Raw genomic sequence first — 18,630 nt, 5'->3', positions numbered from 1 at the left:
GGGGGAACATGCTGGGGGGGAGGGGAATGGGGCCCTGTTGACATCTTTTTGTTTGCGGGGTTTCGGTGCAGGGGATAGAGCCCAGGGCCTGTGCATGTTAAGCACACACTCCAATACTGAGTGGCTGAATGGCACCCCCAGCCCTCTCCTGCTAACATTATGATCTAGGACTTGGGGCCACTCAGTTTGTGGTGCTTTCTTATGACAGTTCTAGGAAACTAACCTAGACCTAAGGCTGGGGATCAAGGGGAAAAAGCTGGAACTCCTCAAATTTAGAAACTTAGAGGAAGAGTCCCAGAGCCAGTGCTGAGTCTCTGAGTCTGATGTGGGGGAGGTGCCTACCTAGAGCTGGGTTCACTTGCCTCAGAAAAGAGACCCCTGGGGCTGGGACCCAGATCTCTGAGGAGGAGGGGCCTGCTGGTGGCACTGGGGTTTGTGAGTTCAAAGAGCCATCTAGTGCTCAGAGTTCTGAACAAGGGCACTGGGGGATATCGCTGTCATAGAGGCAGGAGATAATGATGCTGGTTTTACAAGTATTAGAAAATATGAAAATTGGATTCATCTGGTGCCATGGAAATGCACTGCTTGCTGCTCAAGTGAAGAAGCCTTGCTAGGGTAATCCTGGCAGACAGGAGCAAGTCCCTTCTTCCTTCAGCCTTGTAGTCTCCTGAGAACACTCCCTGCTAGCAGAGCCTAAGACGAAGCCAGAAGACAAAAGATCCCTGGTCTGGTATTACCACAGAGGACAGGAAAGTGAGTTGGCATGGCCACAGTACAACCCAGCCACTCCCCTTCTGGAGCATAGATCCCTGAGAAAGGATTGCCTATGTCCACTGTATCCTGATGGAGCATGGCTGAGGAAGTGGGGCTGCATCCATACAATGGCCTCTGGTCAGCAGTGTCAAAGTGGGAAAAATGGACACAGAAAGCAATGATGAGTCTTACAGCAAGAGAAAGAAGGTGGCATGAGTTCCATCCATAACCAGACATAGCAGAGCACAGTTGATTTGTAGCAGGGTGTTGGCTGGACAGAGGCACAAGGAGCTTTCAAAAGTTCTATAATTTAGCTAGGCATGGTGGCACATGCATGTAATCCTAGTGGCTTGGGAGACTGAGGCAGGAGGATTGTGAGTTCAAAGCCAGTCTCAGCAACTTAGTGAGTCCTAAGCAACTTAGTAGGACTCTGTCTCAAAATTAAAAAAAAAAAAAAAAATATATATATATATATATATATATATATATATATATATATATATATATATAATTAAAAGGGCTGGGGCATGTGGCTCAGTGGTTAAGTGCCCCTGGGTTCAATCCCCAGTATCCTGCACCCAAAGAAATAAGTCTTATACTTTGGTGATTTCATGGGGAGATACAGAGGTAAAAAATATCAGGCATGTATGTTTCTTTTTCTTTCTTTCTTTCTTTTTCTTTTTTTGGTACTGAGGATTGAACCCAGGGGTGATCTACCACTGAACCACATCCCCAGCCCTTTTAATTTTTTATTTTGAGACAGGATCTTGCTAAGTTGCTGAGGTCAGCCTGCAAGTTGCGATACTCCTGCCTCAGCTTCTTTTCATCATTGGGGTAACAGGCTTGCACTACTGTGCCCTGCAGGTGTGTATTTTATTTGATGCATGTTAGCCCTCGATAAAGACATCCTTAGTGGATTTTCAGGACAGTGAAACTACTGTGTATGGTACTGTAATGGCAGATTCATGCCATGCATTTGTTTAAACCCATAAAATACACACCCAAGAGAACCCTAACGTCAGCTGTGGAGTTCAGTTAACAATGGTGTCACTATCGGCTCATCAGTTATGACAAACGCAAGGTGTTTATGACTAAACCATTGAGGGTAGAGTGAGGGGGTGTGTAAACCATGAAACTGTTCTAAAAAAATAGAGTGTGTTGGGCTCAGATAGCTTACCTGGGTTCCATCTCCAGGGCAGAGGGAAAAAAAAGTGTTTAAAAGATCCAGGGAGGCAAACCAGAGACAATATGGCAGCTCCAGATCGTCAGGCCCAGAGGGTCCCTGGTGATGGGCTCGGCCATCCTCAATGTCCAATTTCTGTTTGGTGCTCCCAGCAGCTTCTCTTTGCCCATCCTCACATTTCTGTCCCACTTCTGTAAGGGCAGAGCCCAGTGATTGCACACATGTTCACATTCCACACTCCACCCACCTGAACTTCATAGCACAATTCCACTGAGGCACAGAGAAGTCTGGGAAAAGAGGCTGAGCCACCATGTTTCCAAGCTAAAAGACTATTATAAAAAAGCAAGCAGTTATTGGGCTATTATGCATGGAGATCAAGTGGGGAAAAGAAGAGTAGCCAAGTCTAAGGGGTTTTGCTGTCAATAGGAGCAGAGAAGTGGGCAAGAGTTGGGGGGTTTAAAGGACAGTCAGTGTTGGGAGGGGGTGTTTGAACCTGTTTCAACAGTTTTTTCGGCTAATAGGAGTGATGCAGCGGGGATGGAAAATCAGATACAGATGGAGAGAACGCTCAAGTGGGTCATGGCGGTTGGAGGGGTGCCCAGTGGGAGGGGCCTGGGGCTGGGGCAGACAGATTGGGCAGTAGGGAACAAGATGGAAAACATTTTCTTCTGATGCTTTCCACCTGCTCAGTTAAAGATAAGAAAAAGTCCTCATCTGAGAGCAGGGACTAGAGTTGTTGTGAATGGTGTGACACCTTGGAGAGCCAGGGACAAAATGGACTCCCCAAAATCCCAGGGAAGGCTGTGTCTCCCTGCAGGCTCATTAAAAGTGCTTTGATTTAGGGAGCTGGGCACTTCAGGGAGGTCACTCCACCAGGGCACATCATGCTGCTTCCCTGAACCAGGGAATCAGGTTGATACTTCTAGGTGGCCTTGGTAGCTGTGTCATGTTGAATAGCAAAGAGAGACTGACTGGCCAATAAGCTGCAGGTCAAGGGACCAGAATTTTAGGACTCTGCTCCTGTGTCTACCGGCTTTGGGAATGGGGGCCCAACCATGATAAGAACCAAAGCTTGTCTCTGGGGCCCCAAGGGGTGGATAGCAAGGCCTGTCAGCCTAGGTGCACTTCCGTCTCTGGAAGGTGCAGGGTCACATGCCTGAGCCACATGGGCCAGCTGGCAGGAGATCTGAACTGATTGCTGGGGCCTCCAAAGTGTGGGATGCAGACAGACACAGGAAAGGAAGTGCTCAGTAAAATGACAAGGTTCTCTGCATTTCCAGGTTTTATTTGCCTGTTATAATTCTGATGTTTATGTACATATATATATATACTTTGTTTTTTTGAAGAGGGCTCATCAACAGACCAAGCAAGGCATACAGGGAGGCTGTAGCTGCTGGGCAGGGGCACAGCAGTGCTAGGAGAACCAATCTTTCCTTTTTTTTCTTTTTTGTCTGTTTTTATTTTTTCTGGGGTGGGATCATCAAAGCTAATTGCTATAAAACCTAGAAACCACCTAGAGACTCAGACATCTGCCTACACACTAGTGGCATATGGGGAGAGGGCAAGGGTACAAACTTTCAAAGTCACGGTGTATGTACATTCCCAAGGTGGAGGGTGGGAGTAGGCTGAGGAAGAGAACTGGGGGTGGGCAGGGCTGCTAGGGGTAGAAGCTGGGCCGGTGGGCAGTGGGAGGAGGTGTGCCCGCCCCGGCAGTGACAGAGGCCACTTGGATGTTGTCTGGTGGGTACCGAAGGCAGCATGTGTATGGAGCTCCTGAAAGCCGGCGATGGCAGGAGGAGGGCATGTGGACCCAGTGTGCTATTGGGGGGCGGGGACTCTGGGCTCTCCAGATGGCCTCCCCTGCACCCATGGCCAGCTTGCCCAGTTCCTGTCCCAGTTGGAGCAAAGATGGCAAAGAAAAGGGAACAGATGGTGGGGACACCGAGTTCTGTCCCCAGTCAAGTGGCCAGGGAATGGCTGGAGGAGGGGGAGGTGCCAACCCTGCTCTTGAGAAGTCCCCACTACACCTGCCCCCAATCAGGGAGCAACAAGGATGGCTTCTCAGAGACCTTTCCAAGGCCACCCCTTCTTCCTCTCCCCAAAACCATGGCCTCTCTGCCCAAACAGGCTGGCAGGGGAGCACCCAAAGGTCCCTGACATGTGGGTGATCTGCCCCCAAGCTGGAGCAAAGCAGCGTGTGTCCAGGAAGGGGTGCAGCTGAGTTTTGGCAATAAAGTGGGGACCAGGTGGTAAGAAGGGGATTAGAGGCAGCGAGTTCCTCAACCCCAACTCAAGCTTCCCACAGGCCTATAGAAAGGAAGGGGCCTCGATCCCAATGTCAGTGGCACAGCACAGGTATTGGGCTGGGTGTCTTGGCCACTGGCTTTCCTGCACCTCTGGCCCACCTTGCCTCACTATTCTAGGGCCACAGCAGGGTTGATGGGGGAGGTGGCCCCTGAGCTGTCATTGCCTCCGGCTGCTTCCTTCTCTTTCTTGCCACTGTACTGGCCAATGAAGGAGCCATCCTCATTGAACTGGACGTCCACACTGCCCCCATAATCAGCCAGGCTGTCGTCACTGCCCAGGGGCTTGATGTCTCCGTTGAGAGAGGGCTGGCTGCTGCCAAAAGCCTTCTCCTCATTGTCACTGCAAGGAAGCAGGGAGGGTGCAAGTGAGAGTGCTGGGGAGGTCCTGACCCAGCAGGCAGCTCCAGGAGCTCATGCTGGACACACTCCCAGGAGGGCATGTTGCATACACGATACCAGGGGCCAGGCTTGGGTACTCCTAGGATCCTGGAGGCTGAAGGAGCCACTGGACACAGTCTGGTGGGGGATTCCCAGGGCCTGGTTCCTCGCTTGTATGTACCCACTGCCAGGGACTCCCTTGAGGAGAGGGGCAGGTGGGAAGGTGACAGCCAGGCCTAGCAGCTGGGATGTTAGCTTGAGGTGGAACACCTGGGCATTCTGGCCTCACCTTGAAATGGGAACTGCTAGGCCAGAGGGCTGGGAAATCAGAAGCTACCAGGGGACAATGGCACTCCTAGGCATGCACTGTCCATGGAAAGGGTTCCCTGTTGTTCCAGTGTGATAGTCCACCCTCACCACCCCACCTTACCTCTCCAGGGACCTGAAGTCACCCAGCAGCACAGAGAAGAGAGAGAGAGAAGATCAGATACGAAAGGCAGATGGAGTTGGTGCCAGCCCCAGTCCTGCCCCTGGCTCACCTGTATTCGCCAAAGGTCTCATCTTTCATCGGCCGGGCCTCAGAGTCCACCTGGGTGTCCTCCTTGTCCTTTACTGAAGACACACAGAGAGGGGCCAGCTTTCTCTCCCACTCCAGACTGACCCTGGACTCTATGCCTCTCTGTGCCAAGTGCCTTCAGGGTGATCCTCTCAGCCCCAACCTGTGAGGAAGGTCACCCTGGCCTGCTCCCACCATGCCCATGCTGACCTGACAGAAGCTGAGGGACACAGGGACTCGGGGAGGGCTTGTAGAAAGTACAAAGGGGCGAGGTGGGCCAAGACTCCTCTCACCGCCCCCACCCTCAACCTGTGTGCTTCAGGATTACCTGAGTATTTGCCGCCCTTGCTGCGCTTGATGAAACAGAGGATGAGCAAAATGAGGAGCAGGAGGATGATGGCACAGACGAAGCCGATGAACCAGCCCTCCATGGCAAAGTTATTGGAGGAGAATCTCACGGGGCCTGAGACAACAGAGCCCAGGCCTGGGGTGAGCTGGAGGTTCCAGGAAGCCAGTACAGCCCCTGGGGCCAAGCCAAGCCTCCAAGCCAGGGCCTTGTGCTCAGGCCCACTGGAGTTTCAGGAGGCCATCTAGGGCCAGGAGATGGGACAGGAAGCAGGCAGGAAGGCAGGAGGCCCTCACTGAAGAGAGTACTAACAAGGGCATGGACCCAAGGGTACCCGGATTCTGGGAAGAGGGAAGAGGAACCATGGAGTGGGGCCCAGCTGGTAGAGGGTAAATGTAGCCAACTGGGCAGCAGCACCAGCGACTCCCTGGCAGGCAGTGGTGGGTACCCGGTGCCTTACTGGTGCCATTGGTCTTCACAGCCATCTGGCGCAGGAGCACCTCCTCCTTCAGCAGGTGGATCTCATACTTGGTGTCAGGCTGCAAGTCCCACTGAGTGTAGGAGCTCTGGTTGTAGCTGACATATTGCCGTGGGGGATCAGTGATAGCCTTTCCTTCTGTACAGACAGAGACCGTTCCATCAGGGGAAGCAGCAGAGCTGGGTGGCCCCTCTAGGCCCTGAGCCCTGTCCCCTGCCCCTGACCCAAGGGTCCTTGTGTTTACCTCTCAATGCTTTGAACTGGATGTGGAATCTGAAGTTGCACTGGCCTTCTTTGGGAACCCAGGAGATGACACTGTAGTTTTCACCTGCTGTGGCCGAGATGTTGCCAAAATCTGGTACCCCTGTGGGGTGCAAAAGTGAAGAGAGTGGGAAGCCTGCCAGGTAGCCTAAAGGTCCACCCTTCTGGGCTCAGCTTCCAGCCAGGGCCTCATCAGACCCCTCTGCTGCCATGAAGACCAGCACCCAGCAGGCCCTGCCTCTGGCTCACCAGACAAGGTCATGGTGCCTCCTTCCCGCTCGATGGCCTCGCCAGGGCCCTCTTTAGTGGTTGCCTGAAGCTGGAAGTGGTACCGCAGGCCGGGGCTGAGGTTGGTCAGGTTGTGTGTCCGAAGCTCAGGGTCCGGAAGGTCAAAGGACAGCTGCTCCTTGTCTCCTGCATTCACTGCAGGGACAAATTAGGGTTGGATTTGCTGCCAGATATGCCCCATCCCATGTCCCCTCAGCCTCCCTGCTGGATACAATGCACGTACGGGGGTGGTACGAGAGCACATAGCCAGTGAGCACGCCATTGTGGCTGAGCGGGGGTTGCCAGTGCAGCAGCAGGCTGGTGTCTGACTGGCACTCCAGGTTCAGTGCCTCAGGGTGGCCAGGTACTATAGGGCAGAGAAGAGTGGCAGATCCTCACCCATATCCAGGGAGAAGAGGCAGAGGATGGAAGTCTGAGGAGCCGGACTCACCTCCCTCCGGGGTACTGAAGGTCATCTCACTGGCAGGCCCCAATCCCCTCCCGTTAAAGGCCTGCACCTCTAGATGGTAGGAGCTGTAGGGCCGCAGGCCACTGAGGATGGCACTGGTGGTGTTAGCGGGTACTACCACATGGCTTTTGTGGACATGCCTCTTGCTGTGCTTCCTCTGGCTGCCCTCCCACCAGTATGTCACCTGCACAGGTGGACAGGAGACGTCATAGGGCAGAAGGCACCTGGCAGGCAGGGACTGCCACTGCATGCCCCCTACCACCTCCATCAGGACCCTCTCCTCCCAACCCAAGGACTTTCAGGAGAGCTGCTGGCAGATGGCAGAACCCCACCCTCAATCCCGTCACTTCATCCTGGGGATCTCCCTGTGTCCGTGCCTTGAACCCTTACATTGTATCCCCGGAGGTGACCCTTGACCTGGGCCAAGTCCACAGGCCACCATCTGACCAGCACAGTGCTTGAGTTGAGGATCTTGATGCCTTCCAGCTCAGGGCTTACCTGGGGGTCTGAAAACAGAGACTTGGAGAAGGCCACAGGCCCTCACCCAGGCTCTGAGGCCAGCCTAGAGCCCTTCCCCCACTGGGCAGATGGATTTGGATGCTATGTGAGGGGCAGTTCAATGAGGGGCAGTGTTTGCATGGTCTCAAGGTCGCTCCAAGGAGAAAATAGTTTAGTTACACAGAAAAACTCAAAAAAGCATTGACCAGGTGATCAAAGTTCAATTCTGCTCAAGTTCCAGATTCAAGGGAACATAAGAGGCAAGACAACTTGTACAGGTTGAGTATTCCTTATCTGAAATGCTGGGACCAGAAGTGTTGTGCATTTCGTATCCTTTCAGAGTCTGGAGTATCTGTATATAGCTCATGGGATATGGGATAACTTCGGGACAAGCTCTCTTGTGGTGCTGGGAAAGGAATCCGAGGTCTTAGTGCATGTTAGATGAGCACTCCACCACTGAGCTGCCTTATACACATAGAATGAAGGCAATTTTATTCTATAATACTTTTAGTGAGTCTGTGTTTTGAGTAATCCATCACATGAGGTCACTTTTTCCTCTTATGGAACTCAAAAAAAAATCTTTTTTTCCTTGCTTAGGATCAGACATTGAACCCACAGGTGCTTAAGCACTGAGTCACATCCCCAACCCTTTTTACCTTGAGACACAGTCTCGCTAAGTTGCTTAGGGCCTTGCTAAGTTGCTGAGGCTGGTTTGAACTTGAGATTCTCCTGCCTCAGCCTCCCACATCACTGGAATTATAGGCTTGTGCCACCAAATCCAGCTAAAAACTTTTGAGTGATTTTGAAGCATTTCAGGTTTGGGGCTTTTGAATTTTTGGATTAGGAATGCTCGGCCTAAAATAGATCCCTGTACCAGAGGAAGGAATGCTATAAAATGCTATGACGGTTGATACAATTAGAATACTGACTGCTAACTATAGAAATGTATTGTATCAACATGAAATGTCTGGAATTTTATAACATCACTGTGCTTATGTAAAAGAATGTCCTTATTTGTAGGAATTCTGGACTTGAGAAGTGACAGGTAGGGGCTGGCACTGTGGGTGGGGAGTGAGCAGTGTATGTCCACACACTGAGATGCACAGAGGCTTGACACTGGGTGTTGGTGGGGCCCCACCAATACTCACAGTCCTCCCCGGAATAGCCAATGGTGACCTGGGGTTCAGGGCCCTTGCCCTGGCTGTTGACGGCCTGGACTTTGATCTCATAGGGCACAAAGGTGGATGTGTTGGACACCACCAAGAAGGGGTCGCTCACGGTCTGCTCCTGCCAGATCCCCCGTGTGTCCTGAGGACGCCATTGCACACGGTACTGGACCTGGGGGGCGTTCCAGTCCATCCATCGGAGTGGCTGGAGGGGGCCAGCAGAAAAGGAGCTGGTTGGTCAAGAGCTCCTGCCTTCTGTGCCCTGTCCTTTACCCATATAAACCTAGATGTCTCCAATCATTGGCTTCCTCCTTAATACAGTCCAGGGGCAGCAAATGCCTGGGTCCAAGCCTCATGTCCAGGGGTGAGTCAGTCCAGGGACCCTCACCTTCCATGTGATAACCATGTTGTTGGTCTCGTTTCCTTCCCCTTTCACATCCACAGGGTTCTTCTCTGGGGCTGGAAAATATTGTGATACCATATTAATGCTTAAGCTTCCTGCCGCAGACTATGAAGGCTAAGGCTGGGGACCAAGGACAAATGACCCATTCTTGTCCCCGAAGCAATGAGCCTGTGGCCTCAAGGTAGCACTCCCTCGCTTCCCCTGGAAATTTGGAACCAGAAGCTGGGACCGTAGCTCTTGATATCCCTTTTAGGGGGCCCAGGAGAGAGGGTGCTGCCTGAGCTCACCTGCCTCAGGTGTGACCACCGTCTCAGAAGTTGGGCTGGGTTCTCCAGGGCCATATTTATTGATGGCAGTTACCCTAAAGGTGTAGTGGACGTAGGGCGATAGCTTGAGGGTAGTAGAGGTCTGGTTTCCTGGCACCTTACCCAGACTATACCATTTCTCAGGTGCCATTTCCTTGTCCTCAAATTCAATGTCATACTCTGCAAAGAAGCAAACCAGCAATGATGTGATCAGCATGTCACTTAGCAGAGAGTGTAGCGGAGCGGGTGCTTGGCTCTCTCTGAGCACCTAAGCCAACTGGGACTCCCATGAAAAAACATGAGCCCTCAGAACACAGTATGTGTCCCAATAAGGTGAGTAGCCCTGGATGGAGCCACAGCCCTAGGAAGAGGGGGGACCCGAGCAATAGGGAGGGTTGGCAGGGGTGAAGGTGGGGGGTCTCTTACTCTCAATGGGGGCATTGTGGTCTTCGGCGGGGCTCCAAGATAGGTGCACCTGGCTCTGCTTCAGCAAGTGACGATCAGACAGCTCCAGATGAGGCACAGGCCCAGGGCTCCCTGAAGGCAATAGAGGGTGAATTCTTTGGCAACCTCAAGAGCCATGTACCGCACTTTGAAAGGGCCAGCAACATGAGCCTGGGCCTCCTGGGCCTGGAGGCTGCACCCTCCAGTTCCCCCAGGCAACACACCTAGTACCATCCTAGGACTTACCGACCACCAAGAGCTGTGCCCTGCTCTCCACCTCATCCAGCTCTGTGCTTGCCACACAGCTATAGTTGCCCTGGTCACTGTAGTCCAGGCTGTGGATGATCAGGCGCCTATCATCTATGAAGTACCTGGGGAGGCAGCGTGTTTGTCCTTGGTGCCCAGCAGTCACATCACTTCCCTGCCATCTGGGCCCCTCTCTTCACCCCTGCCTCCTTTTCCTTCTCCTGCCAGAACCTCTCCTTCTAAGCAGGAGGCTCATTGCACAGAGAAGGCCAGGAGTTCTGGAGTTGCTACTTTTCTCACTCTGCCCCCTTCCACCCAGTCCAGGTTGGGGTTGGACTCTCACTTGTCACTGTCCCCAAGTTCCTGAAGGTCTCGCCCATCCCCTCGCCAGGTGATGCTGGGCTGTAAGGAGGGGTCAAAGGTAGCCTGGCATGTGAATGTCACCCTTGAGCCTTTCTTCTCAATTGCACTCCGGGGCCCTTGCGTGATCTGGGTTGCTTCTGAGGGTGATAAAGTGGAGAGAGGGTCACTCTGATGTCCTTCAGAAACCGTGACCCTCCCTTCCTCTCAGAGTGCTGCCTTGTGGGAGCAACAGCAGACCTTTAACCTGCAGGTTAGCCACAATGGTCACATTGTTTTGGTCATTGGCAGCCTGGCAGAAGTAGCGTCCAGTGTCATTGGCCTGGAGGTCTCGGATGCCCAGGGTCCCATTGGCATAAGGGAAGAAGCGTTCATCCTGAAGCACGGTCGTGCCTTCCTCATCCAGCCTAGAGCAAGCGGGTGGACCTGGCTTGTACCAACTGGCAGGGGCTCCCTGCCTGTCTGGGCTCCCGGGACAAGATAATGGCTTTAAAGGCTCCCCCTGGGATGAGGCACTTACCACTGGATACTGGGCACAGGAGCTCCAAAGGCCTTGCACAGCAGGTAGGCAGTGCTGCCCTCCACTGCCATGTATGTCTGATTGTCTCCTGTCAGGATCTTGACTGGCAGCTCTGGGGGAGGAATAGCATCAGAAGGTGGAGCAGGACCCGGCCACAGGCATGATAGAAGCCAATATCTCTCCACCCAGCATCCTCAGGCCCCCAGGAGCCCTGCACATTGGGCTTCCCTGCTCCGGGCTACCTCTCTGTACCTTCAGAAGCATTGTCCCCTCTGCCTCCATGGGCTCCATTCCAGCCATGCAAGTTTTACCAATTATTCAAGGCCCAGCTAGCAGTCTGCCTTTTCCTGAAACCCTTCCCAACCCATCCTCAAGTCTTTCCTCTTCAGACTGGTTGGAGTCACATTTTGCCCTGGGTGAATCTCTGCTCGGTTGCGGGAAGAAACCCTGCCTTGCTATACTTTCCCCACAGCTGTTGCGAGGATGGGGGAGGATGGAGAAGATAAGCCAGGGACACATCAGCTTCGCACTGAGTCATTTTGGTGGGCTGCAGGGACAGACTGGGGGTTACAAGGCAAGGAAGTGAAGGTGGGTGGGTAGACCACATAGTTGGCTGGCACTCACGGACAACATAGATGTAGGCATTGGTTTGGAGGAGCCCATGCCGGTTGCGGGCCTCACACTGGGTCACCATTGTGTCACTGGGCTGCAGGTTGCTCAGGATCAGGGCACCCTGCTCAATCCGGTACTTCTGGTCCATGGCCAACTCTGTGTGCAACCGATGGGGCCCCATGGGGCCAGGGTAAAGCACTGAGCTGCGCGGAGGTCCCCTTCCCCTTCCTTTTCCTCCCAACAGTCCCCAGGACTCACCCACCTCTCCCCCTCCCAAGGTCCTGCTCACCTTCTATAGGCATTCCATTGATTCTCCAAGTGACCTCTGGTTGAGGCCTGCCCTGGACTTGGCAGTCTAGGCGGGCGGTCTCTCCTGGCCCGTATAGACGGCTCTGGGGCTTATGCAGCCAGTATGGAGCAGCTTAAGAAGAAGGAGAGAAGTACCCTGAGCCCACAGCCTGCTGTTGTCCCTGGTGCACATCCTGCCTTCCCTAGTGACAGTGCATTGCCTGCCATCCTTGGAGGCCATTCTGGGGAGCCTATGGCAACTTGGGGATAGTATGCCTGGCAGAAGCCCGTACCCTCCACGGTGACATAGTAGGCGTGCCGGGCACTTCCTAGAGAATTCTCAGCCAAGCAGCGATACTCGCCGTCATCTTCCTCGCCCACATTCAGCAGTTGCAGGGTCTTGTTGTGGTTCTGGTAGCTGACACGGTCTGCTGGCATGGGGCTACTAGGGCGTAGCCACTTGATGGAAGGTGTGGGGCTGCCCAGGGCCATAGTGCAGGGAGGCCACGGGAGAAGAGAGGGGAGAGAGCACAAGGCCACTCAGCCCAGAGGTCCAAGCCCCTGCTGGGGCTGCCCAATCCCATCCCTCCTCTACCCCAGGCACCCAGACTCACAAGCCCTCAGCGATGCACTCCAGGACCAAGGGCTGCCCCTGCAAGGCCACCAGGTGGCTGCTGGAGTTGGTGGGAAAAAGGAGGCGTGGCTTCCTATCAATCATGCTGTTGGCTGCCAGGAGAAAGGGAGTAAGTGACCTGGAGTCACAAAGCTGGGGGACTCTGGATACCCCAGTGAGCCCCTGGACCTTGATTTCCTCCTCTGTTAAAAAGAATGTCCCATCTCTGCTCTTGCCACCTGGGAAGGGATCTGGGAAAGGTGGAGGCAGGAGCCAAATTGTCCTTGGGCAAGAATAGGGTTGTCAGATCCATCTATGGTGGAACATGTCAGGCCTGAAGGAGAGAGAGGAGTGGGGGGGGGAGTCAGAGACTTTGAGACTCACTGGCCTTGACCCGGAGGTCAATGGGCTCCTTTTGAATGATGGTTCGGGTACCCGGGAAGTGGGCATTGCAGATGTAGTCTGAGTGGTTGTCTGAGGTGAGCACATTGGCAAAGTAGAGGTTGCCATTCTGGCCCATGGTCACTCGTTCATCCTGTTTGATGTGCAAGATTTCTGTGGAGACGGCAAGGAAGTAGAGGTCAGGATTCTTGTCCAGGGGAAGATCCCTGACCAACATTCCAGCCCCAGGTCACAGCCCCTTGCTGGCACCCACTGCTGTTCATCCAGTAGATCCGCAGTGGCGCTGCACTGGGTGGGGGGTTGCAGGGCAGAACAACTGACTCCCCTTCCTCCACCTCCACGGGCTTCACTGTCTCCTTTGGCCACTTGGGAGCACCTAGAAGGGATAGAGAGGCTGGCACTCTCCTCTTGGTCAAGATAATACAGGACAGGAGAAAGGATGGAAGGTTATCCTGGGGGCAGACATGGGGATGAGAGGGCCAGGCTGGGAGGAAGTTCACATAAAGGGAAGCAGAGACTCTGCGTCCTTTTTGGGCTCATGGTGGAGACTGGCACCCCATGGGGAGAAGAAATGAGCAGGAGGCTGGGTGACCATGAAGGGTTAACCCTCCACAATTCCTAGTTCTCCCTGCCTACCCAGAGGAAAGGACGAGGATGAGTGGGGGGAGGCTGAGTGCAATAATGGGGGAGGGGAGCCGTGGATGGATGCAGGAGTCACAGACCCTTCCATCATCCTGACATGGAAACCATGGCAACGGTTCCCAAGGTAACTGAAGGGGAGGAAAGGAGAGTGCTCAGGAGGCAGAAAACTCAGGGAGGATGGAATGTGAAGGAGAAACCTGAGGGAAGGGTGGCACAGATAAAGGCAGAGCATGGGATCAGGAAGGAGAGAGAGAGAGAGAGAAGCCAAGTCAGGGGTGCAGTGATGGACTCTAAGAGACCAAAGTGGGAAAGCTGAGAGAGGAGGCACTAGATAAGTGGCAGAGATGGACAGGGATGACCTGAGAATGGTGGAGGAGGAAACGAGGACAAGTCCCTAAGCTTAAGTCAGGGAGTGACTCAGACAAGGCTGGCCACAGTGGGAAAAGGCAAGCACCAGGGCAATCACACTTCCCAGCCCCCAGCCCACTGGCAGCCTGTGCTAGGTTGCACTGAGAAAGACTGAGAGAAGGAAGGGGACACAAGAGGAGCAGAAGTTCAGCAGATAAAGAAGGACAGGGTGAGGATGGCGGAGACTGCTAGAGAAAAAAGGAAGAGGCAATAGGACTTTCTGGGGCCACTCCTGTGCTAACCAACCAGCTGAGGGACAGTGACTGGAAGCCCAGAGCCCCATACCAGCTTGAAACCTGTCTGAAGATGCCTCTCAGGTACCCTAGCCCCTCCCTGGTCCCCAAAGTGCCTCGCACCCTCAGCCATGAGCTGGATCTCATGGGACATAGCAGTGCCCAGCTTATTGCTGGCAAAGCAGCGATAGACGCCCTGGAATCTCTGGGCAAAGCTGTTGTTGCCCGCGATGGTGAAGGAGCCAGAGTAGGGTGCCTCATGTACAGTCACACCCAGTTCCTCCTTGGGCTTGAAGTGGACTCCATCCTTTGTCCAACGGAACCTGTGGGCAGAAAAGGGCTCAGAGGCCACAGGTCCTGGCACCAAGGGCAGGGTTGGGACAGGCCAGAGGCAAGGGTGTGAATAGCCAAAGGACCCCAAGGGATGGGCATGGGAACAAGGACTCAGGACTGTGGGGGAGGTCTCGGTGGCCCAGGGAGGTGTGAGGGCTAGAGGCAGAGACTGGTAGTCAACAACAGAGGCTCAGAGGGCAGGGACCACTCACTCCACTTCAGGTTTGCCTCTGGCCTCACACTTGAGGCTGATGTCATCTGTGGGGAAGACAACAAGGCGCCGTGGAGACTGTTCGGTGATGACAGGAGGCTCCATCACTGGGCACAGAATGAGGAAAGAGCTGGTCAACATGATGTCGGGCTGGCATCACAGCCTCTGCACCTGCCATATGGTAAGGGAAGCAGGGTCTGGGACCCTTAGGGAGCCCATGGCCATGGAGGGAGAGAGGGGAAGAACCAAAGAGAAGCTTATGGGAAGCAAAAAGAGGGAGACAAGAGACACAAAAATAAATGTAGAAAGAGGAACAGAAAGAAGGTAGCAGCAAAAGTTATAAAGAAATACGAGAGAGAGAGAGAGAGAGAGAGAGAGAGAGAGAGAGAGAGATATGAAAGACAGAGGAAACAAAAACCAAAGGCACAGAAACCAAGAAGGACAACCCCTGTCAGGGAGGAACAGAAACAGCAAGAGGGACAGAAATGTCAGCAGAGGCAGAGACAGCAAACAGCAAGATACCAGTGAGAGGGTGAGGGGGCTGAGAGGAGCCTCTGGATTGAAATAGCAGGAGTGAGGACTGACAAGCCAGAAGAAACCAAGACACCCAGCACAGCACAGGGCACACAGGGAGAGCTGAGCCCAAGGCCCCTCCTCTCTCTGTCCTTGGACACACTCCCAACCCTCCTCCAACTTACCATGGTGTCCTTCATCTAAGAAATCCAAGCAGCAAGGGAGAGAAGGGAGGAGAATGCTGAGAGATAGCTCCAATAGGACCTAAGGCTAAGGAGGTGAGATCCAGCAGACCCCAGGGATGAGGAAGGAGCAGGGAGGAGGCTATGGTGCTGGGATGCAGCAGTGGAAGGGGACAGTCTGAGGCAGAGCAATGCCCAGGGAGAGGCTCTTCTGATAGAGACACAGGTATATCAGTACAGGGGGACAGAAATTCTTGCCTTTAAAAAGAATAGTTCTTGAAGCCCCCTGGCAAGGCCTTCTACAGCCTGCAGAGTGGATCCCTACCACACCCAGGATGCCTGGAAAGGCTGAGAGACACACAGCCCACAGCTAGGGCTCCCTCCCCTGCTCCAGCCCACTTCCCTCCTAATCCAATTAGCACAGCGCAGTGTTTTCAATTACCCAGACCCAGCCTCCAGAGCCCAACAGCCCCTCCCCCTCCAAACCCTCCCAAAGGCCCTAATGCATCTGAGTCTCCATAGCCTGCAGGGCTGGAGCCAACTCTCCTTCTCTCTCCTACCATACTCCCAGCTGGCCACTAAATTCCCTGGGGCAGAGGCCAGAGCAAGTGCCCTAGTCCCAGGACTCAGCAAAGCGGAGGCAGGGAGGCAGGGAGGGAGGGAAGGAATGGGGAGGGCAGTCAGGACAGGGGAATAGTGGATCAGCTCTGAAAGCTTTGTCTTTGCAGAAGACCTCAGTGTAAGGGGCCCCAAAAGAGAGGAGGGGGCTCCCCAGGGACACTGCAGAGGGCCCTGAGCTAAGGAGAGGCCAGTGTAGGCAACCTGAGAGCAAGACAACGATGAGGACCACAAGATGGGGGAAATCAGCTCTTTGGAAAAAGAAGGAAAAGAGACAAAGGGGCTGGCATGGCTGGAAAGACAGGTTCTAATAGGGAGGCACCACAGCTGCCCTGTATATAATATCAGGGTCAGTAACGAGCTCTGGTCAGTGCCCAGGGCAGCCTTGGACTTGCTGTGATCTTTGGCCTACTTCTCTCTCCCCACTGCCATCTTTCTGTTAAATTCTCCCGCCCCTGCCACATATAGACACACTCAAGTAAGATGCTCACCCATCAGGTGGAAGGGCAGGCTAATACCCAGGGTAAGGCCCTGGCATTTCAGACCTGGAGGCAGGCCTGAAAAGCAACTGAGAAAAGGCAGGCAAGGAAGGAAAACCAGTACATGTGTATGAATGCAAAAGTGGGGTCTGGGCATGTATGTGGATGTCCTGGAATGTGTATATTGCAGTAGGTTTTTTCCAGTATCCATTTGTGTGTATGTATATGGCTGGGCCTTGCCTGAATATGTCTTCAGATCTGCCTATGTGTGGCTGGATTTCAGGGTATAGTGTTGTGTCTATATCCACTGCCATGTCCATGTAGATGATGTTCCTTTGTGTGTAACAAACCTCACTTGTTTGTGTTTTTGTTGATGTGGCCTCTCAGAGTCCTGCCCCTTTCACACGTCTGCCTGATGGGAACAGGTGTCTGGCTCATCTGACTCATGTGTCCCACGAGCCCCTCTTTATCTCCTCCAAACTCTCCATGGTCCCTGATGCCAGGCACCTCCCAAGCCCATCTCTCTCAGCCCCTGTCCCATTCCTGGCAGACTTTCTTACCCCTGCTCCCCAGCTGGTCTCTCCATGTCCAGGCTCAGAGACAAAGGTAGCAAAGTGAGGTAGGGAAGGGATTGGAGCCTGGGAACTCAAGATCCACAGGTGCCCTCACACATGACACTGTGAAATACCCTCCAAATGTTTTTTTTATTATTATATTTGCTTACACTCAGAAAAAAAATCACAGTGGTAACACCCTACATAAAAGTATGTACACACATTCAGCTTCACACATTCACACAATCCACTACAATCAAATGTAACAGTCAAATACCTCCAGACCCTCACAAACCTGACCAATAAAATAACAATTATAGTAACTTCCAAACTTACCCACATAAGAAACCAAAATCACATTCACAAATATTCAATTCAGTCACAACTGCACACTCAGATATTTGGTCTGTCCAACTTATAAGCATGCACAAGTACTCACAACTCTACAACCAACCACACTGCAGTACCCACACCCCTACCTGTGACCTCTCCAAACAAACAGTACAATCATACACACTTGCTCCAGCAGCCCCACCCCATGCCCTCCAAATAACTATAAATAAAAAAGGATCCATAAGGTTGTTGGGCAGGGACCTGTTGTATTCAACGTGTCTTTTCCTGTCTCAGTTCAAAGACAGGGCTATGAAATGTCCAAGGAAAGAGCCGGTTGGGAATACCTAGTTTAGAAACAGTAGCAAGACTTGAATGCAGGCCTTGAACAAGCTAGCTGAAAACTCGGGAGTGTCCCATTTTCTGGCCCCCACACCCCTGGGGTGTGAGGTGGGTGGAAGTAGAAGAGTCAGAGTTGGGTGGGAAGGGGTGGGATAGGCTGAGGGAGAGCGCCAAGGAGGCTGGCAGCAGCCCCGTGTCCAGACCGCTGTCCGTGGTGCTGAAACCGCAGAAGGCCACCCGTGCCTATCCGCGGTGCTCACACCCTCCATGCTTTCTGCCCTTTTTTCCAGAGGTACTCAGTGTCTTGGGCACCTCCTGCTTACACGGCACCCAGGAAAGGAGGGGTGAGGGTCCAGAAGGAAGAGAAGGTAGAGGATAAAGAGGGACCCACCACAGTGGAAAGGAGGGCTGAGGCTCCCTCCAGCTACTCACATTCGTCGGGGATCTGGATGAGCAGGCAGGGGCTACAGAAGAGGAGAGGCCACACGTACCACAGCGCCACGACCATCTTCCCGGTGGCGCTGGCGGCTTGGCGAGGCACAGGCCGGCGGCTCAGCTCACGCTCCGGCCAGAGGGAAGGGGGGGCTGGTGGGCGGCTTGAGGCGGGAGCTGCGGGTGGAGGCACTGGGAGAAGGAAGGAGGAAAGGGCACGGTGGGAAAGGAGAGAGCGAGAAGGATGGACGGATGGACGTTAGTGACTAACATCTGGGCGAGCCCAGGCTCCTGGCCCCGCCCCCCGCCCCGCCCCCACCCGTTGGCTTCCCAGTTCTTCTCCCGCACCTTGGAAGGAGAAAGCTGAGACAGCCTTGGCTTGGCCTGCAGGTTGCTTTTCATGCCCTTCTTACTCTGCAGCTTCCCTGCCAGCTGCTTCCCCAGAATCAACTTGTTGCCCCAATCAGCTTCCCTGTGCATACCACCTAGCCATTCTGTG

The 18,630-nt window shown here is 53.7% G+C and overlaps 1 protein-coding gene across 1 annotated transcript; it reads right to left on the bottom strand.

The window, feature by feature from the left end:
- Positions 1–3,771: 3,771 nt before the first annotated feature.
- Positions 3,772–18,207, bottom strand: L1cam (L1 cell adhesion molecule). Its single transcript, XM_026412807.2, has 26 exons — positions 18,132–18,207; positions 14,683–14,788; positions 14,261–14,460; positions 13,108–13,230; positions 12,837–13,007; positions 12,454–12,565; positions 12,133–12,317; positions 11,841–11,972; positions 11,564–11,707; positions 10,940–11,051; positions 10,660–10,826; positions 10,403–10,559; positions 10,060–10,184; positions 9,796–9,906; positions 9,352–9,549; positions 9,050–9,120; positions 8,644–8,866; positions 7,388–7,503; positions 6,980–7,181; positions 6,773–6,895; positions 6,511–6,684; positions 6,245–6,364; positions 5,983–6,138; positions 5,505–5,639; positions 5,160–5,232; positions 3,772–4,582 (listed from the first exon to the last, which is right to left on the bottom strand). The coding sequence occupies exons 1-26, from the start codon at positions 18,205–18,207 to the stop codon at positions 4,351–4,353; spliced, it is 3,744 nt and encodes a 1,247-aa protein (XP_026268592.1). The 3' UTR covers positions 3,772–4,350.
- Positions 18,208–18,630: the final 423 nt, after the last annotated feature.

This window comes from Urocitellus parryii, chromosome X, assembly GCF_045843805.1.
Source record: "Urocitellus parryii isolate mUroPar1 chromosome X, mUroPar1.hap1, whole genome shotgun sequence".
NCBI lineage: Eukaryota > Metazoa > Chordata > Mammalia > Rodentia > Sciuridae > Urocitellus > Urocitellus parryii.
Note: the sequence above shows the minus strand (reverse complement) of the source record. Positions and strands in the feature narration are given on the sequence as shown.